General features: G+C 42.7%; 2 protein-coding genes across 2 annotated transcripts in view; one reads left to right on the top strand and one right to left on the bottom strand.

The window, feature by feature from the left end:
* Nucleotides 1-322, top strand: part of mcama (melanoma cell adhesion molecule a) — a gene marked incomplete at both ends in the record, with an annotated part of 56,841 nt that extends 56,519 nt beyond the window's left edge. Inside the window, one exon of the mRNA XM_079237816.1 lies at nt 263-322. Coding sequence (XP_079093942.1) covers nt 263-322 — 60 coding nt within the window. The remainder of the gene's footprint in view (nt 1-262) is intronic.
* Nucleotides 323-2,161: 1,839 nt separating this feature from the next.
* Nucleotides 2,162-16,655, bottom strand: LOC306749937 (E3 ubiquitin-protein ligase CBL-like; the record flags this gene model as incomplete). Its single annotated transcript, XM_079233296.1, has 15 exons — nt 2,162-2,538; nt 2,727-2,912; nt 3,261-3,364; nt 4,818-4,979; nt 5,510-5,799; nt 6,008-6,124; nt 6,276-6,482; nt 8,639-8,770; nt 9,050-9,137; nt 10,159-10,296; nt 10,457-10,578; nt 13,258-13,414; nt 13,515-13,661; nt 14,762-15,009; nt 16,512-16,655. The coding sequence occupies 15 exons, from the start codon at nt 16,653-16,655 to the stop codon at nt 2,162-2,164; spliced, it is 2,619 nt and encodes an 872-aa protein (XP_079089422.1).
* Between the last annotated feature and the right edge of the window lie 530 nt (nt 16,656-17,185).

Below are 17,185 nucleotides of genomic sequence, written 5' to 3'. Positions count from 1 at the left end.
ACATTATGTAATGTTTGCTTTAGGATCTGTGCGTTCATTACATTCAACCCTGGCCAACATGACCGCCTTCTGGTTTTTTGCTTGAGGGCTCCATGTGTATCCCTTCATCAACTGATTCCTCAGCTGTCTGGGTCCATAATGTGAGCTTAATCACATCAACATGCGAGAGGAAATCTAACAGGACATGTTAAAGGGCTAGTTCATATTTTGTTGAAGTGGGGTTGTATGAGGTACTTATCCGTGGTCATCGTATTACTTACAGTCGATGGCGGATGGCACACCCCCCAGTACGGAGGAGCCAATAGGAGAACCAGCCCAGTAAAGCAATGCACCGCTGTGGATGTATGTAGAATATGTTCACCGCTTTGCCTTTTGACAACAGCTCTTTCTCACAGGGAACTGAATTTGTTACGGCCGATCTAGGGTGCGTGCCTAGGAGTACACAGGGTGTAACATACATTAGCAATGCTTTCTTTAAAGCCAGTAGACTCCTTTGACAAAAAGAGTACCTCTCAGAACATGGGAGTTTCTGATCTACCGCTGCCTCGATCGGTTGGTTAGTTTGTGTTACTGTGTGACTTTGGTGTTTTAAAGGGTCGGTTTGGATTTACAAAAGTCACACAACAACACAAACTAACTATCCAAATGAGGCCTTGGCAGACCAGCAACTCCTGTGTTTTGCAAGATAAAATGACAACGGAGTCTCGTAGCTCTGACGTGAGCCTCAATAACATAAAGTTAAAGCAGTGAACACATTCTAAATAACTTACAGATTTTAGCCACCTAAAAAGAATCTCTTTTGCTGCTATCTTCAGTGGTACATTACTTTGCTCCTGTGTTTGTTTCTCCCAACTGGAGGCATAGTGATCGCCATCTACTGTAAGTAATAAACCGATTATGGATAAGTACCTCATACAGCCCCACTTCAAACAATCTGAACTATCCCTTTAAAGTCCTTTTGCTTATTGGTAAGAAACCATAAGAGTATACAGAAGCGTTATAGTAAATGAACCAGCCTCCAGTGTCAGACCACCTGGGACGGTGGCAGGCAATCATGGAATTAAATGACGAACTAAACTTCTGAAAATCAAGCCGTTAGTACTACACTCAGCACAACAATTTATGAGAGTACTTAAACATTAAATCTTGTTATTTCATTATAGAACCATCATTGAACCGGGAGCCGAGAGATACCATCGAAAAGAAACAGAGCGAGGCCACAGTGACGCGTACGAAACGAAGCCCTGCAATACTGCACTGCGACTGAACATTCACATTCATCAGCATTGAACGCACGCACACACACACACACACACACACACACACACACACACACACACACACACACACACACACACACACACACACACACACACACACACGCGCACAGAGTTAATCTCTAATTTTTCCGACAGAACTAGCGTCGCTACATATTCGTATGCCACAAATTTGCACGTCACAAATTTGCCAAAAAGCCCGTAAAAAGCACCAAACTGAACGGGGAACCGCATCAGAAACGACTATCTGCAGGGTCCTTCTACTGATCACTGTAGCTTCCACACTTAGCTTAATGGGAGAAAGTACTCTGGACTGAGGGGCAACAACGCCACAGCGCGAGTGGACCTTAGCAAAGCACAACAGGGTCAGAACTTGGCTACAGGGCGCTCACATTAAAAGCTTCCATTCTCCGAGTACGCTGTGTTCATGTCATATCGGACTCGTCTGCCTCCACTGAGCTGCTCCTTAAACCAAACTAGACGCTCCAACGGATGCTTCTGTTCACAGGAGCTAAAAAACCTCAATCATCAATTGGCGATTACGAGTAAACAAGAGATTTTGAGGCTTCGATGTCAAACAATTGGCATAACAGTAGTCCAAGATAATAAAAAATAATATATTTTAACACAAAACTCTACTTAGAAAAGCATGTAATACCTGCTGCAGTTAGTTCACCATTTGGGTGTTTCAAAGACTAGAACTTGCAGATAAAGTCATCTCATTCGTCTGCATTCTTCCGATATGACGTGAACGCAGCTACTTTACTGAACTCTTCAGAAGACAGTGCTTTTGGCCCTGCAGGAAAGTGCTTGGTAAATGCTATCCATGATAATGGCACAGAGTGAGACAGACGAGACAGAGAGGGTGGGCGTGCCTGCAGCAACTATGTGGCGATGGACACAAACTCCCGCAGGATGTTCTTGGCCGTCTCCAGGTTGTTCTGGGCGATCATCAGGGCTTTCTGGATGTCCTGAATGGAGTAGCCCTGGGACACCAAGCATTCAATCTCCCCGTTTAAGGTCTGGCTTCCAGGAGCAGGAGCAGGAGCAGGAGCAGGAGCTGGAGCTGGAGCTGGAGCTGGAGCTGGAGCTGGAGCTGGAGGCAGAGGAGGAGGAGTGGGGGAGGAGGAGGTGGGACCGGGGAAGTCTGGCATTGGAGCAGGAAATTCACGGTTTGCCGGCCGAGGCCGTCGGTCAGAGTTGGCTCGCCGTGGGAGAGGTTTGGGGGGACGTTCAGGTTCGGCACCTGCTGCAAATAAACCTGCAAACATAGTCGGTCAGTAAGAGTGGGGAAATTGTTGGATTCAAGTACCTTAAGGAATACAGGGGGTTTGGATTTTTTGGTGGTGGTGAGAGAAGTGATACCAGATTGGTAATACTAGCCAGTTCACAAGCATTCTACCTTTAAAACAACAGATAAAAAGCAAAATAATTTGTAGAAATACATACTGGCTTCTACTGCACTGTCGATGCTGAGAGCGCTGAAGGCCGCTGAGGGACCGCCCATATCAGACAGGGTTCTCCTGGTGGGGGCCGGAGGGATGACCGGTCTGGGACAGTCATACTCGTAAATATCCTCCTCAATGCTCTCCTCCTTCTTGTCCTGGGGAACCACAGCTGAATGTTGCGGTTGGTCTGAAAAACAAATGCCTGGAGTCAATATACAACACACGGCTCAGACGAAAGAAAATAAATGTAAGACAACAGCAGTGAAATAGACACTACCGTACATGACATTCTTTGTTTACGTTGAGCCTGCATCTGTATTTAATCACCATTATCCTAAAAGTACAGGGGGCTTGCATCACCTGCTTGATGTGAGCATGTGTGACTGGGACACAACTTTCATTTCAAGTATTAGAGTGCGCCTTTAAGAAATGTATTAAATCATTATTAACTTCAGTGTATGCAAGAAAAGGTTTAGGAGTAAAACAGCAACATGTTCTTTTTATTTCCCCTTTGGTAATTGGGTGTGAATGTTACCCGGTTCAGGGGCCTGTGCCGCCTCAGAGGAACCAGTCTGGGCCTGGATGTTACACATGGACTCGTAGACGATGGGCTCCTCAGAGTCGCTGTCAACCACCTCGCTGCTGACACAAGGGGAGAGAGAATCAAATAATTATTTGGAGTCCTTCTTTATGTACAGTCTTTACACAAAATGGAGTCCTCTTAAATAAAAAATAAAAAAAGTAACAATAAGTCTATGAAACAACAAACCAGTAGTAATTAAAAATCAATCGTCACAGGTCTGAACACATATGATTAGGGATGTATTTTAGTGGCTCTAAAAACAGATCATATTTAGTGTATTGAATGAATGCCTTTTCTGCATACAAATACAATAAAAGCAACACTACTTCACATCTTCTGATGACAAGAATTTTTTTATCTTTCCAACTCTGCCTCACAAATATCACTAATGATACTAAGATAGTAATGATACTTAATTTCAAGCTGCATCAATTTTGCATGCACCCAGTGCTGCCACTGCTTCTCCCACCAATTTTAGCCTCACACCATAACACACTGCTGCTCACTGGGTCCATCATTTCAGAACCGTTTCTATTCAATCTACCTAAAGTCCTGTATTTTATGACTCTTTCATCACTTCATCAATGCAACAAGCGGCGTTACATCGCTGCGACTTGTCACACATTGCATTTGCGTCATCTCCTTTAAAACTATGTAAACAAGGAGGTGAAACACAGCAAATAAGTGAGATGAGGTGTTTGTGGGTTGAGGAGTGGGACCTCCATGGACAAACTAAACTAAGGCTCCAGAGCCCTCTGGTGGACCAAAAGAAAAAAACTGCGCCTGATACACATTTAAAGCATTTATGCCAGTATTACCGTTTGCTGCTAAACCTGCAAAAAAAAGAGGAAATGGGTACTACATAGAGCACTCACAAAAGGGGAAATGCACACCAAACTGCACCGGCGAGGAAATTGCGTGTCTGTGCTCTTGTGCCATTTGCAAATATTTAAATGAGGTGATATGCAGACATTCGACCCCTTTCTATACAAATGAGCATCATCTCAAAAACAGTACAATTCACAAAGATCGCCAATATAATAAAATATAGCATGTGTATAAAATAGCCACATGCAGTTGCAGTGAAATCATTAGCGTCTTCACAGAGTTGGTGGGAACTGAAGCACATTAATACTGACAGTCTGTGTTATTAAATCCAAAATATGATTTGTCTCTGTCATGTTTAAATTCCTTTGAAGTTTTGAGGAATGCGTCTGCACCTCGAGGAATGCGTCTGCACCTCATAGTTCAGGATGGATAATTGATAATTACAATCAGACCAAAAAAAGCCAAACTGCACTGAGCTGCAAACCTTTACAGCCGTGTTAGTGCTGTTATATCATTAGCGGGATATCTTTAGTGAATCGGACCTTAAGATGTGGCAGATAGCTGTTCAAGGTGCCGTCAAGGGACGCAAACCATTCTTCGGGAGTGCGCCAGTCAGACACATGATAAATACTTCATGATGATTTTCAGGACAATGAATGGACCCGGGGAGCCTTTGTTTACCTGATGTCATTGTGGTGGTTTGCCTGGACCGGAGGCGGGGGCACCAAGGAGCCCGTTATGACCCAGGGGGCCCCAGCAGCTGGGAGAGAGGTGGGACTCATGTACTCATTCTCCTCACAGTCGGACGACGTCTTCTCCCCACTCGACGCCGCTGGCACAGATCTGATCACATTCAAGACAACACAAAGCACAAGGACGTTTTCAGAACACATACCTTAAAAATGACCAACAAACTGAAACATGCACCTTTTCAACGTGAACCGTTTCAACATTTTGTCCGTGAAAAGATATTTCATATTGATTCTGTACTTTTTCAGGTAATAACTTTTGCAATACTGGATATATTTTTGATAAAAAATTAAGATGAAAAAGAGACGTTGGCCATATTTGTGGATAATACATGCATAGTTCCTTTATTTTTCTTTAAGTCCAAACATGGTGAATTTGCTTGCAAGCATCATGCTTAATATTTAAGAGGATCTGACTCATTTAACTTCCTCACATATTTTTCCAACGCTATGCCACTGGGCAAGACTCAAAATGGAAACCAGCATATTTAGAGGCTGACATTCGTCTGTCCAGGACCATGAGGTCACACCACGACTTAAGTGTGAACCCTTGTCAGCATTGCTTGAACCCAATAAGACAAGAACTGCATATCCATTGCATCTCACAACAGCAGAGCTCAGTACCTTGCAGCCAGGCAGTAGACAATGTTGGTAGCTGCCTGGGGTTTGCTTCCCTCTCCACTGGTTCCGTTGTTCTGAGGGGTAGAAGACAAGGCTGACAGGGCCTTGGTTGCTGGACGCGGGACCATGTAGTTGGAGGCCCAAGCGGCCTGGTCAGGGGTGGAGGGCAGCGGCCTCCTCTGGAGTCTGGAGTCCTGGCCGACCAGGGAGGGGCGCTCCGGAGGGGGAGGAGGAGGCAGCTCTCTCAGGGCTGGAGGCAGAGGTAGAGGCTTGTCTCTGTGAGTGACTGCTATCTGTGGTGGAGGTAGGGGGGTTGATGGTGGTGTTATCAACTGGCAGTAGATTAGATGGTAGGTATGTGAGCTTGAACAATCAATCTCTTTGTTAAAACTCTGTTCCTCTTACAGTGTGTGTAACACGTGCACGTGCACACACACACACACACACACACACACACACACACACACACACACACACACACACACACACACACACACACACCTTGGATGTGGCTCCCTGAGTCTGTGCGCTGTGAGAGCTGGAGGGTCTCTGCTGCAGGAGGTCCAGTCTGGGGGGCACTGGAGGCAACTGAGACACTGGAGAGGGAGGGCGCTCTACCTGCACACACAAATACATAAAGAGATTAGAGACTACAATTACAATAAAGACAGTTCTATAAACAGCTAAATTACATTTGATTCCTAAGACTAAATCGGGTGAGCGTCTGTTGAGTCTGTGTGCTCAAAACAGTAGTATTTAATCCTCTTACCTTGGTGCAGGCCAGCCTGCTCATGACAAGGTGGTCCTCCAGCCGATCATCCTCTTCCTCGTCATTGCAGGCAGCTTCTGCTCTGCTGGAACCCTGAAAACCAGCAAAGGAGGCCCCGCTGGCCTTCGGGTGGAACGGATCCACCACGATGGGCTCCGTACCTTTGATCTCACAGCGGCAAAACGGGCAGCCTTGACCCTCCGACTCCTGATACAAGCACACAGGAAGCACCGTTTAACATTTGAGGGAGCAGAGTGAGACCTTTGTCAGAGACCTAGTGGCACCTTAAATTACATTTTTCAAGTGTTTAAGGGTGTGAGACCCTGAAAAATAAAATACAGACATTGGAAGCTTCATTTGAAAACCTCAGCAGATGGTTGAGAGTAAAATAAAGCCCTAGTTGTCAGTGAACTTCTTAATGTTGTTAAATAGATTATAGTGGTGCTGCAATTATAACTAGGCTTTAAGATTTCTTACAATATTACACTGAAAATTAACATGGTAAACGCATGGTAACTTATTCCTTCATCACAGCAACAATCATGTCATATTAATACTCACATTTTACAGTTAAATATTTCCTATCACTTATTACTTAGTTATGTGAAGCAATTGTTAAAAAAAAAACTCCACACCTCTAGATGTTTCAAATGTAAATGGTTTTGCCCCTTTGAGCAGCTGGAAGGCTTTTAGTGTGAAACATGTGTGCAGGAAGTGGTGAGTTTCATTGATGGGAGCTTAACAGCGATAGAAACAAATAGCAATGAGGAAGCTAGATTAGCGTTTTTCTTGAAGATAGCTTGTACTGATGGAATTAGTGTTGTGGAAATGCACATTATGCTGAATTAAGACAACAAACAAGGAAGTTGAAAATCAAACAACTTCAACAACAAATGTAAATAAGGAATCGGATCAGGAAACATGCAAGCTTCTTCGTGAAATATGAGGAAATATAAGTCAGGAAATTTGTTTGGGGGATTTTGAAGTGGGTATACGGTACTTATCCACAGTTGGTGTATTACCTAGAGAAATTGTTACTGCACGGAAGTTACACAATGTACAGCTGTGTTTTAGCCAGCTTAAAAAAAAGGGTTTGATGTGATATTGGGTCACTGAAAATAAAAATAAAAGTTTAAATATTGTTTTAACTCGAATGTGCATCACATCCTATGATGATGCTGTCAAGCAACTTTCCCTGCAAGTGGCTAATCGTGATTTGCAGAGCACAGACCTCTGTAAACTATCAACGGATAAAAGAAAATAAAAAAATAAGTCTCGGAGAAAAATAGAGTTTAATTCTGCATGGACGTATTAATTTGCTTTCACTGCCAACGATGCTGGCTGACCTGTATGCGGCGAGAAATTAGCAAACAAAAAACATTTAATGTTGAAAGATACTTCCAGAACAAGCACACATCATTTGCTGAAAAGTATCAAGCTGCAGATGAGGGAAGACGAGCGATTTCTCAACTGCTGCAGCAAACTGAGAAAAGTAAATATATTTTCACGAGGTGGATCATATCTCCAAACTCCACTACTGCTGCTAGTTGTGTGTCAGCTCATGAGACAGTGAGGCATCAGTTAGCAAAAACGGATCCGTCCTCCTCCGTTTGCGGTGCTCTAAAAGTCGGCGTAGTGAGGACGCTCAGAGTAAACGTAGCAAAAGATACGAGTTTAAAAATGGAAACCTCACGTGAAGAGGACAGGGATCGAACCTGCTACCTTGTGGTTACAGGACAAACACTCTACCACATATATAGATAGGACGCAAGATCTGCATAGTAGACACATTTTTTGGGGTGGAAGAAAATGGCTCTTTGGATAGGAAAGGTTGCTGGCCCCTGATATAAGTGTACCATATAGTTAGAAGATCGAGTTGGTACTGGTTCCCTTGTAGTAAACTGGCAAAAATATTTGAAATATAGCGTACACTTACAATGATTTGTATTTTTCCAGGTGTCTAAAATACCTTTTGCTGCCGTCTGTCGAGAGCAGTACATTGCTTTGCTCTTGTGCATTAACTCTTATCTGCTTCTCAAAACTGGGGGTGTGTCATTTACTGGAGGTAATACAGGGATTTATGGATAAGTGACTTGTAAAACCTCACTTCAAAACACCAGAACTATCCCTTTGAGCCTGCTCCTCCCTGCAGTTTAGGGTAATAAGTGCCACAGAATTTACAGTAATCAAAAAGGGCAGATATTTCCCTGCCAAGCAATATTTGGAGCAAGACCGAATCAAACACAGAGCTTGGTTTTAAATAAATGTTCAGAGCCGTTAGAAAGACAGACTTTCCTCCTCAGACTGGACTTACAGAGCTGCTAGAAAACAAATACAATGTTCCAATGCAATGGATGCCTCACCTGCCATGCAGTCAGACAGGAGGTACACATCAGGTGCCTGCAGGGCTCAATCTTCACATCCTTGTCGTTCTCTGCACAGATCTTGCAGAGCTGGAAAGTGGAGCCCATCTCACAGTACAGCTCGTACTGCTCCTGCAGGGATGGAGGAGTAAGACACACTGTTTGTTTATTTTGAAGATCGTAGTTGTTCACACTTAATAGTCCAACCATTCTCAACCTAGAGCGTTTCATTAATTCATTGTTACTGGGCGAAATATTGCAGCATAACACGGAGACACTGATTTTGCCTAGAGCGTTTTTTGCAGTGCGACTACTGCACTTGTGCACTTTGTACAAGAAAAAAAAAGCTTCCTGAGGCGCAACAGTAAGGTTGACTGGTGTACAGATGAGAAACAAACGAGAGTAACGAACCTGAGTAACTTTGATGTGGTCCTGTGGAGAAGGTTCACACAGACCTGTTAGGTCTGGGTTCTGTGTACGACCATCTGGGAACAGGTAGCTGGAGAACCACACACACGCACACACACACACAATAATAATTGGTAATAATTCTCTGTGCATTCGTCACTATGTAAGGAGCCCGTTCCCCTTTTTTTCTTATCATTTTAAAACATTGATGAGCTCTAAAATCAAGAATCCCTGTCTCAGCTGAATGCTGATGTATATTGAAACTGCAGTTCCTCTCACATACACTAGATGTTTGATTCCAAACACTCAGTAATATATTTGTAAATAAATGATTGTTGGCAACATATTGAAGATATGGCTCAAAAGCAAAGAGAAGGACTGTGCTGCATGAGGTGTTTGAAATATTTCTATGAACATTTTTGATATTTAAGCTAAGTTAACTGCAGCTGCTGCTCCACCGAGGAGCAAGCTAGCTGCAGTACAAACGCTTTCTTCCAGCCGCCTTTCAGGGCCACAGTGGAGGAAAGTTTAGATACTGTATTTTTCATGGAGCATTCCTTGCATACTGTAATAAATGACTAAAAGTTATTTTGCTCATTGTTAAGGCTCCATGTGCTGACTTTTCTTTATTAAACATTGTTTTTAAAATATTACTTCTGCCTTTTAAGCTTCAGACCTTTCAGCATCTTCTGTTGTGATCTTTGGCCTTGTGGATAGTACAGTGAAGTGAAATCGTAGTGCTGCACTGGGAGTGATGTCTAGTTGGTAACTTTACAACCTTATTGTGTAAAGTGCAGCAGACTCAACCCAAACTCTGACCTTCTGTCACGGTTGTGCAACATTTTTCAAAGAGCTTTAATAATCTCTAGTCTTGATGACACATTTTCTTATTTGGGTTGCATTCACCAATGCGAAGAAGTATTTGTTTTAAACAGTTATTAAATAATAGAAGACTTTAACGTGCCTTCAATACGCAGACTAAAAGAGATATACTGGGGTCATTAGGGGCAATCTCTGATCTTTTCTCTAATCCCTGGAGGCATATAAACTACAACAATGTACCCTAAAAGTTATAAATTGGTGCATTGATACTGTGTTGTAGCGGGACTCACAATCCCTCTCTGTATCCATCAATGAGGGCTTGAAAGAGTGGTTTGTTATGGGGGATGGTCTGCAGGATGTTCCCATCAGCTGTCACGTAGCCAATAGCCCACTGGCCCAGCCGAGTGCAGCTCAGCCTGAAGATGTAGCTGAGAGAGAGAGAGAAGACGAGAATCTCAGACAAACAATGCATACTGGCAGTGTTCAATGCCGTGACCCGTACTTGACTCTTGATCTCATCCAAATCTTTTTTTAATTGAGGAAGCACGATTCATGTTATTCTAAACTAAAGGTTTGTCTGCGTCTCACCTGCCGGGTTTGTGGATGAACCTGTGCAGTCGAGCCTTGACCTCGTCGTAGGTTAGGAAGGCCATGTAACCCGGGTGTGTGACTGCCAGACTGTTCCAGTTCCTTAAAAGAGACGACCATGGCTACACAACACACACACACACACACACACACACACACACACACACACACACACACACACACACACACAAACACAAACAATTCATGAGTTCATACAGATTTTAGACTCTTAAGTAAATATTTGTATTTCATTTTCTAAATGATTCCCCCCCTTTTTTATTCACCAATTTGTGCATAAACATGGACACCATTTGGACATTCTAACAATTACAGAGGCAACAGATTGGTTTCAAAAATATAACAAGGACAGAAATAAGGTCAGGTGATGACGTGAGGGAAAAAAAGAAATTAAAACAAGCCAGCTAACGTAAAAATAAAGGAAGAGAAGGCGAGAACATAAAAGAGGGATGGAAGAAAAATGCAAAGGGGGTGATTGGTTTAAGTTTTGAGCATTTCAGGCGAGCTTTGTAGGACTTTAATATTAATCCTATTAAGTATAATTTTGAGCATGTAAGTGTATATTTGACTTGATTCAAACAGAATATGGCTCAATCTGGTTGAGTGTATTCACATAAAAGGGGTCCTTGCAGCATATGACCAAAGTCTACCGACAGCAGAGCGTCAGCTTTTGAACATAATTCAAAGTGGTTAAAAGGCTTACTTTCATATCCTATAATTAGCCATAGCATAGAAGTACCCATAGCAAAGTTAGCTAGACAAGGCATAGTCTGCGTGACTCTAAGCGCATGACCACGACCCGCTGCACAGCGACACGCGGCTCAAGAAGCTTGGTTGTTGAAAACAATGTAAGTTCATAACTCAAACAAATATACAATATTATGTCTCTGGATTTTAGACATTTTATTGCAGAAAAGTTACACATTAAAGCTTTTTATCCTGTGGAGTTTTTTGACCATTAGTTGAGCTACCAAGCAATTATGAGTTCCATTATGTAAATGATCACATTATTAATAATTGTGTGAGGCAATAAAAATCCATACTTGGTTTCACATGATTCCACATGCCAAGAAATGTAGCAATGTGCCAGCCAACGCAGTGAACAAGAAGATTACCTCAAAAAAAAAAAGATTACCTCAAAAAAAAAGCTGCTTAAAATTTTTTTCGTTCGACCTCAACAATACACACAGTGGATTTGGTGAATAACACTAAATGCAGATATATTTTGAGTTTAGTTTTTTTCTTCAATACAGTTACACAGGCATCCTTTTTATTTATTAATCCCTAAAAATCCACTAATGCAATTGCCACTATCGGAAAATCCACTAGATCAGGGATTCCCAAAGTGTGGTGCGCGCACCCCTGCCTCTAGGGGGTGCGCAAGAGGAAAAATGTAATGGTGGTCTAATGGTGTAATAATTAATATTAAACATAATTTTAAAAAAATAAGTAGGATTTTTTAATTATAAAAATTCCCTTTGTAAGATTTACATTTAATTGCAATTAAAAACGTACAATTTAATAAATAGATGCACTTCCAGTCCGGCCGCCAGACTGTCTTTTACGTACACACTAGCTAGCTTGTGCACCTAACGTCATTTCATTCAATCAGCAACATCCATGAAAATATGTTAAACTGGCTGAAATCGGGGAAGTTGTCAGGTGGGACATCTGAAGCTATCAGTAATAAAAGAGGAGAGGGACAGAGAGAGAGGGAGGAACCGGAGGGAGAGAAACGGAGAGGTGCGTTGGGGAGAGACCGGGAGAAGAAATCAACCGGGAGTCGGAGAAAGAGGAGACGGAGCGGGAGCACAGAGAACCATCGCGGAGTCAAGGTGAAAAAAGAGGAAACGAGAGTGAGCATCAGACTGGGAAAAAAAAGAGGAAATATGATGACAATTATCTGGGTCTGGGCTTCACTTGGATTGGCGATGCAGATTGCCCGAAGCCACAGTGCGTGTTGTGCAGTGAGGTTCTGGCTAACAGCTGTCTGAAGCCTCTTATTTGCGCCGCCACCTGAACACCAAGCATGCCAGTGCAAGTCAGAAGCCCCTTACATTTTTTAGATCAAAATTGGAAGAGTTACAAAACAGCCAAAAACAATTGCAGTCTCATTCATGTGTTGGGTCTACATCAGGGATTCCCAAAGTGTGGTGCGCGCACCCCTGGAGCCTCCTTTTTTTATTTATATCTGTTTCTGAGCCTATGCATGTGCCACTCTTTGTTCTTTCCGTGGCTTACTGTGTTTAAGTAAATACATGTGAAATGCAATCTGCCTCTGAGCCTGTGCGTGTGTCCTCGCCATCCTTATTGCTTTTAAAAGTGACGCCTTGTGTAACTGAAATTTATACAGTGGACTAAATCTTGTAACAAACGCCACGCGCGAGCAAACAGTTCTCGCATTGGTCCGATTTTATGCGGCTATAAATAGGCTCTGTTGCGTTTTTTTTTTAAGGTGTGGGGGGTTGGGGGTGCGTGAACCCGGTCGGGATGTAGAAGGGGGTGCGTGGCCTAAAAAGTTTGGGAACTGCTGCACTAGATCAATAATCTAAGGCCACTACTGAGCTCTTAGATCAGACTCGCAGGAGACATGTATTCCTTATTGTTATTGTATTCTTGATCGATAAGATAATCAATGAGGGACCACATTTCTACAGTAGAGCAGCCTCTCAGTGTTAATGTTTTTAACCAAAATGTGACTCATAATTCAGACAATGCAGTTCGTTGAATAACTACATGGATACCATGAAATCCCCAGAACGCTCTGTTGTCATGAGTCTTACCTGGAAGAGCCGGGTGAAGATGTCAAACTCGAAGACTGAGATGTAGTCGTTGCATGTGAGGTCGATGGTGGACTTCAGAGCCATGGCCTCCAAGCCCGAGCTGATTGGGTGAAACTCGTGGAGAGCCTGACGGAAAGTCCTCCATGGCACTATGGTCCTACAATAGATGGGAGGGAGGGGCCAGAGCGTTCAAGGGTTTTTAGGAACCTAACCAGTTATCATAGTTTTGTTAAATACAACCTAAAGTAAAAACTCACTTGTCCCCAAACGACCTTCTCCAAAATTCGGCAGCATCAGCTTTGGTGATCCTGAAGTTGTCTCCCTGAAATAAGCCATTAGGGAAGATGGCTTTTAGCTCTGCAAGCATGTGGCTGAAGATCAGAGACAACTTGGTAAGGTTGCGCCTGAGAAAGAGGGAAAGAGAGAACCAAAAAAAGCCAATACAAGTTAGTCAGAGAGATTATCGGACTAAATTCTAATATTTGCCCAAATTCATAACACAAGACAGAAGGGTTACAGCCATTTACCAAACATATATGAATGTGCTTATCCGTTACTAAACGAGGCAAATCACACACATATCTATAGTGTTTGTAAAACAAACTTCACAATTCTTTACAGTTTTTAATATCTGTTTAAGGAATGAGCCACTATTTTTCAGCTAAAGGAAGCCCACTCTTTTTCTAAAATTAATTCACAAGGATGGAGAAGTGTGAGCGATTACACTACTGAGGATGTAAGTTAAAACGGCAAAAAGTACATTTGTCAACCTTCACAATAACTGTTGATGCAGAGCATTTATGAGGAAATGCTTAATCAAACAAATCTGAGGAAGGATGAACCTTCGCTTAGTAATGACTTTCTGAGAAAACAGGAAGTGGCTCTGATTGCGATTGCGGGTTAAATCGGGCCTTCATACTAAATTTGGGGGATTTTACTTCAGTTCACATAGCTGATCTGCCAAATGACATAAGTTGGATTTCGACACAGTGATGGGAAGTCTAAAAATATGAGTGTGGAGAAACATACATAAAAACTTACATGATCATGTCAACCGAAAAGATTAATAGCTGTTCGAAAAATGACGCCACTGCAAAATAAATTAATTACTTTCATATGTTTCTAAATTCTGTTTATGGTCTTGTGGGAACAACACTGTAACGGAGACAGGACTCACTTTGTTTAGTTTTGTTTTTGGCAAAGATAACTTTTGCTTCTTTCTTGAAATAAATACTGCAGACAAAAGCATTAGCATTTACATGAAATGGCCAATACCAACTGCAATTTTGTACTAGAGCCATGTAATACATAATGAATTAACTTTTTAGATTAGATAAAGGTGGCATCAGTATGCAGCAGTACTGCTAGTTAGGCTCTTTTTCACCATCATGATCTTTAGGACTCATTTCATGGATACGGAGCAATTTAAAACAATGATAAGCCTGAACTTTACCACAACTGTCAATTACGCCCCTCCCCCCCTCTCATCAGGATATAAGCCAACCTGGGCTGGGAGTTCTCCTCAAACATCCTTTCCTTGGCCTCCTTAAAAAGGCTCATGGTCTGCTTCGTCTTGTTGGTCAAGTTCTCCATGACCACGCGAAAATACTCGTTCTCCCCGAGAATCTCCATTTTGCCCTCGTATCGGGACAGAACAGTGCGTAGGTGCTGGTAGGTGTCCGGCAGCAGGTCCAGGATGTAGGGCGGGCTGTTCTTCAACGCCACCTTGGGGTTCTGGCACAAACGCACCACCTGGATAGCACAGACAGTGATGGTGACGGAGGACAGGCTCACAATATTTCTAGTCTGTCCTGATGGAATCATGTCTGCTGTCCACAGAGGCTATATCACGAGATCCTGTCCTTATATGTCCAAATATCTGAAGTTATCTAAGTAAAAGTTTTGCAAACATCAGGGGCTTTCACGCTTTAACATGTTTAGTTCTGTTGAATGAATACTGACTTAATTCTCAATCTAGCAGATCTTGTTCAAAGATTTTTTTACTTTTTGCTTGGGCAGTAAAGAGGAAAGAAGACACAGCAATGTATTGTATGTGTTAATAAATAAACCGCGAGAGAGAGAACAGGAAAGCTGTGTGTGTGTGTGTGTGTGTGTGTGTGTGTGTGTGTGTGTGTGTGTGTGTGTGTGTGTGTGTGTGTGTGTGTGTGTGTGTGTTTGTGTTTTAATGTTTGCTTTGCAACATGACAATTTGTGAACAAATATATTGTTTACTTCAGAGCCTGAGGGATCAAAGTTGGGAAATGTGGTTGAAAAAGCAAGATGATAAGAATAATTCAGAAATCGATATGCAATTATTCAGAAACTGAATGTAAAAATCATAAAGTTATCCAACTTATGTTCACTACATTTTATAGACTTTAGACCAGACCAATTTTTACACTACCACAATACAATTGCACTGCAAGGCAATAAACACGACTGCAATACTGTATTATCCCCAAGTCCTAAGTGGAAGCATATGACTGGAAGTTTTAGAAAAACCTTCAACAGCAAAACGGATCAGCCAGTGCCATGTGACACAAAAACAAATCGTACTGTAAACGAGGCGGCACAGTACAGTGCACAACAGGCATGCAAAAGTATGTATTGTACTCTTATCTGATATCTGTCTCTCTTCTTGCCCCCCACCCTAAATTAAACTCTTGTGAACTCTTTTCTCTTCATCCCTTTCCACTTTCTTCTCTCCTGACTAGCTTCGTTAGGATTGTGGAAAAGATGAGCAGGAGTGACAGTCGGCGATACAAAACCTTTTTATCAATACAACACACACCTCCTTTCATTCTAACAGCAAACATGCAGTGTCCTCCCACAGAGACCCAGGAAGTGTGTCCACAAAGTCATCAACAGATTATCATCACTGCAACCTCATTCACTATGACTTAACCCACTTAAATAATGCACCAGGGACACCTATTAGCCTCCAATTTTGAGGGTTTAATATTCTCATATAGACCATCATATAGACAGAACAACAAATAAATGCTCAAAATACTTTCCTGTGTGGATCTCTAATGATCCCTCTCATGGTGTGGTTATTGAATATACAATAGGTTTTTGGAGATGTGTCTGTTTATTACTAGTTAACATACACGTCAAAAAGAAGACCATAAAGAGGGACGCTTGATGGAGGGCTCATTAACGTTGCGGATAACAGACAACAAGTCAAGTGACTCGTTTCCACTTCCCTCTTTAGTGTTTTATTTTTTTGTATGTAGCCACAACAGTGTCAATACCTTATCCATGAGTTTCCAGCATTTCTCCACCATTTTCTTATCGACCACTGCAGGTTGGTGAGGCTGGAGAGGCTGCTGGTGGGGCTGAAAGGCGTCCTTCATCAAGCCGATGAGACCGGCGCCCCTCCTCGGATTTCCGGCCATTAATTCGTTCGGCGACCGGGGGTTAGCCCCGGGGGGGCTGAGGATAGCCACCCGGCGATTATTCTCGACACGTTGACACGCTGTTTTTTTTTTTTAGCGACCTATCTACACTTCACACTTGTGATCGTTCGTCATGCAGAGGAACAAAAACGATGTGTATACACTGTCCGCGACGCAGCTAGCTAACATGCTACATTTGAGAAGAAAAAAAGAAGAAGCCTATTCTCAGTTTAATTCAGCCGCCGAGTAAAAGCGTACTCGTTGTGTTGTCGTGTCTGCTTGTCGGGCTCGCTAAAGTGTCTCTTCTCGGCGACAAGCAACTTGAATCCCCCCCCCGCCCCCCTGAGAAACCAACCCGGCTTATAATAAACTCGGGGTGTTAATAAGCCACATAAGCGATCAACAAACAGGTTGTGCAGCAGTTCCAGCCAACGGCAGGGCAGCAGAGAGTAAACACGGATGTCCGGCTGCGGCCTTCAAAATAAAAGAGGCCCATGACCATGCAAGAACTGCGATGGAAAATGCAGCAA

The sequence above is a fragment of the Taurulus bubalis genome, assembly GCF_910589615.1.
Source record: "Taurulus bubalis genome assembly, chromosome: 2".
NCBI lineage: Eukaryota > Metazoa > Chordata > Actinopteri > Perciformes > Cottidae > Taurulus > Taurulus bubalis.
Note: the sequence above shows the minus strand (reverse complement) of the source record. Positions and strands in the feature narration are given on the sequence as shown.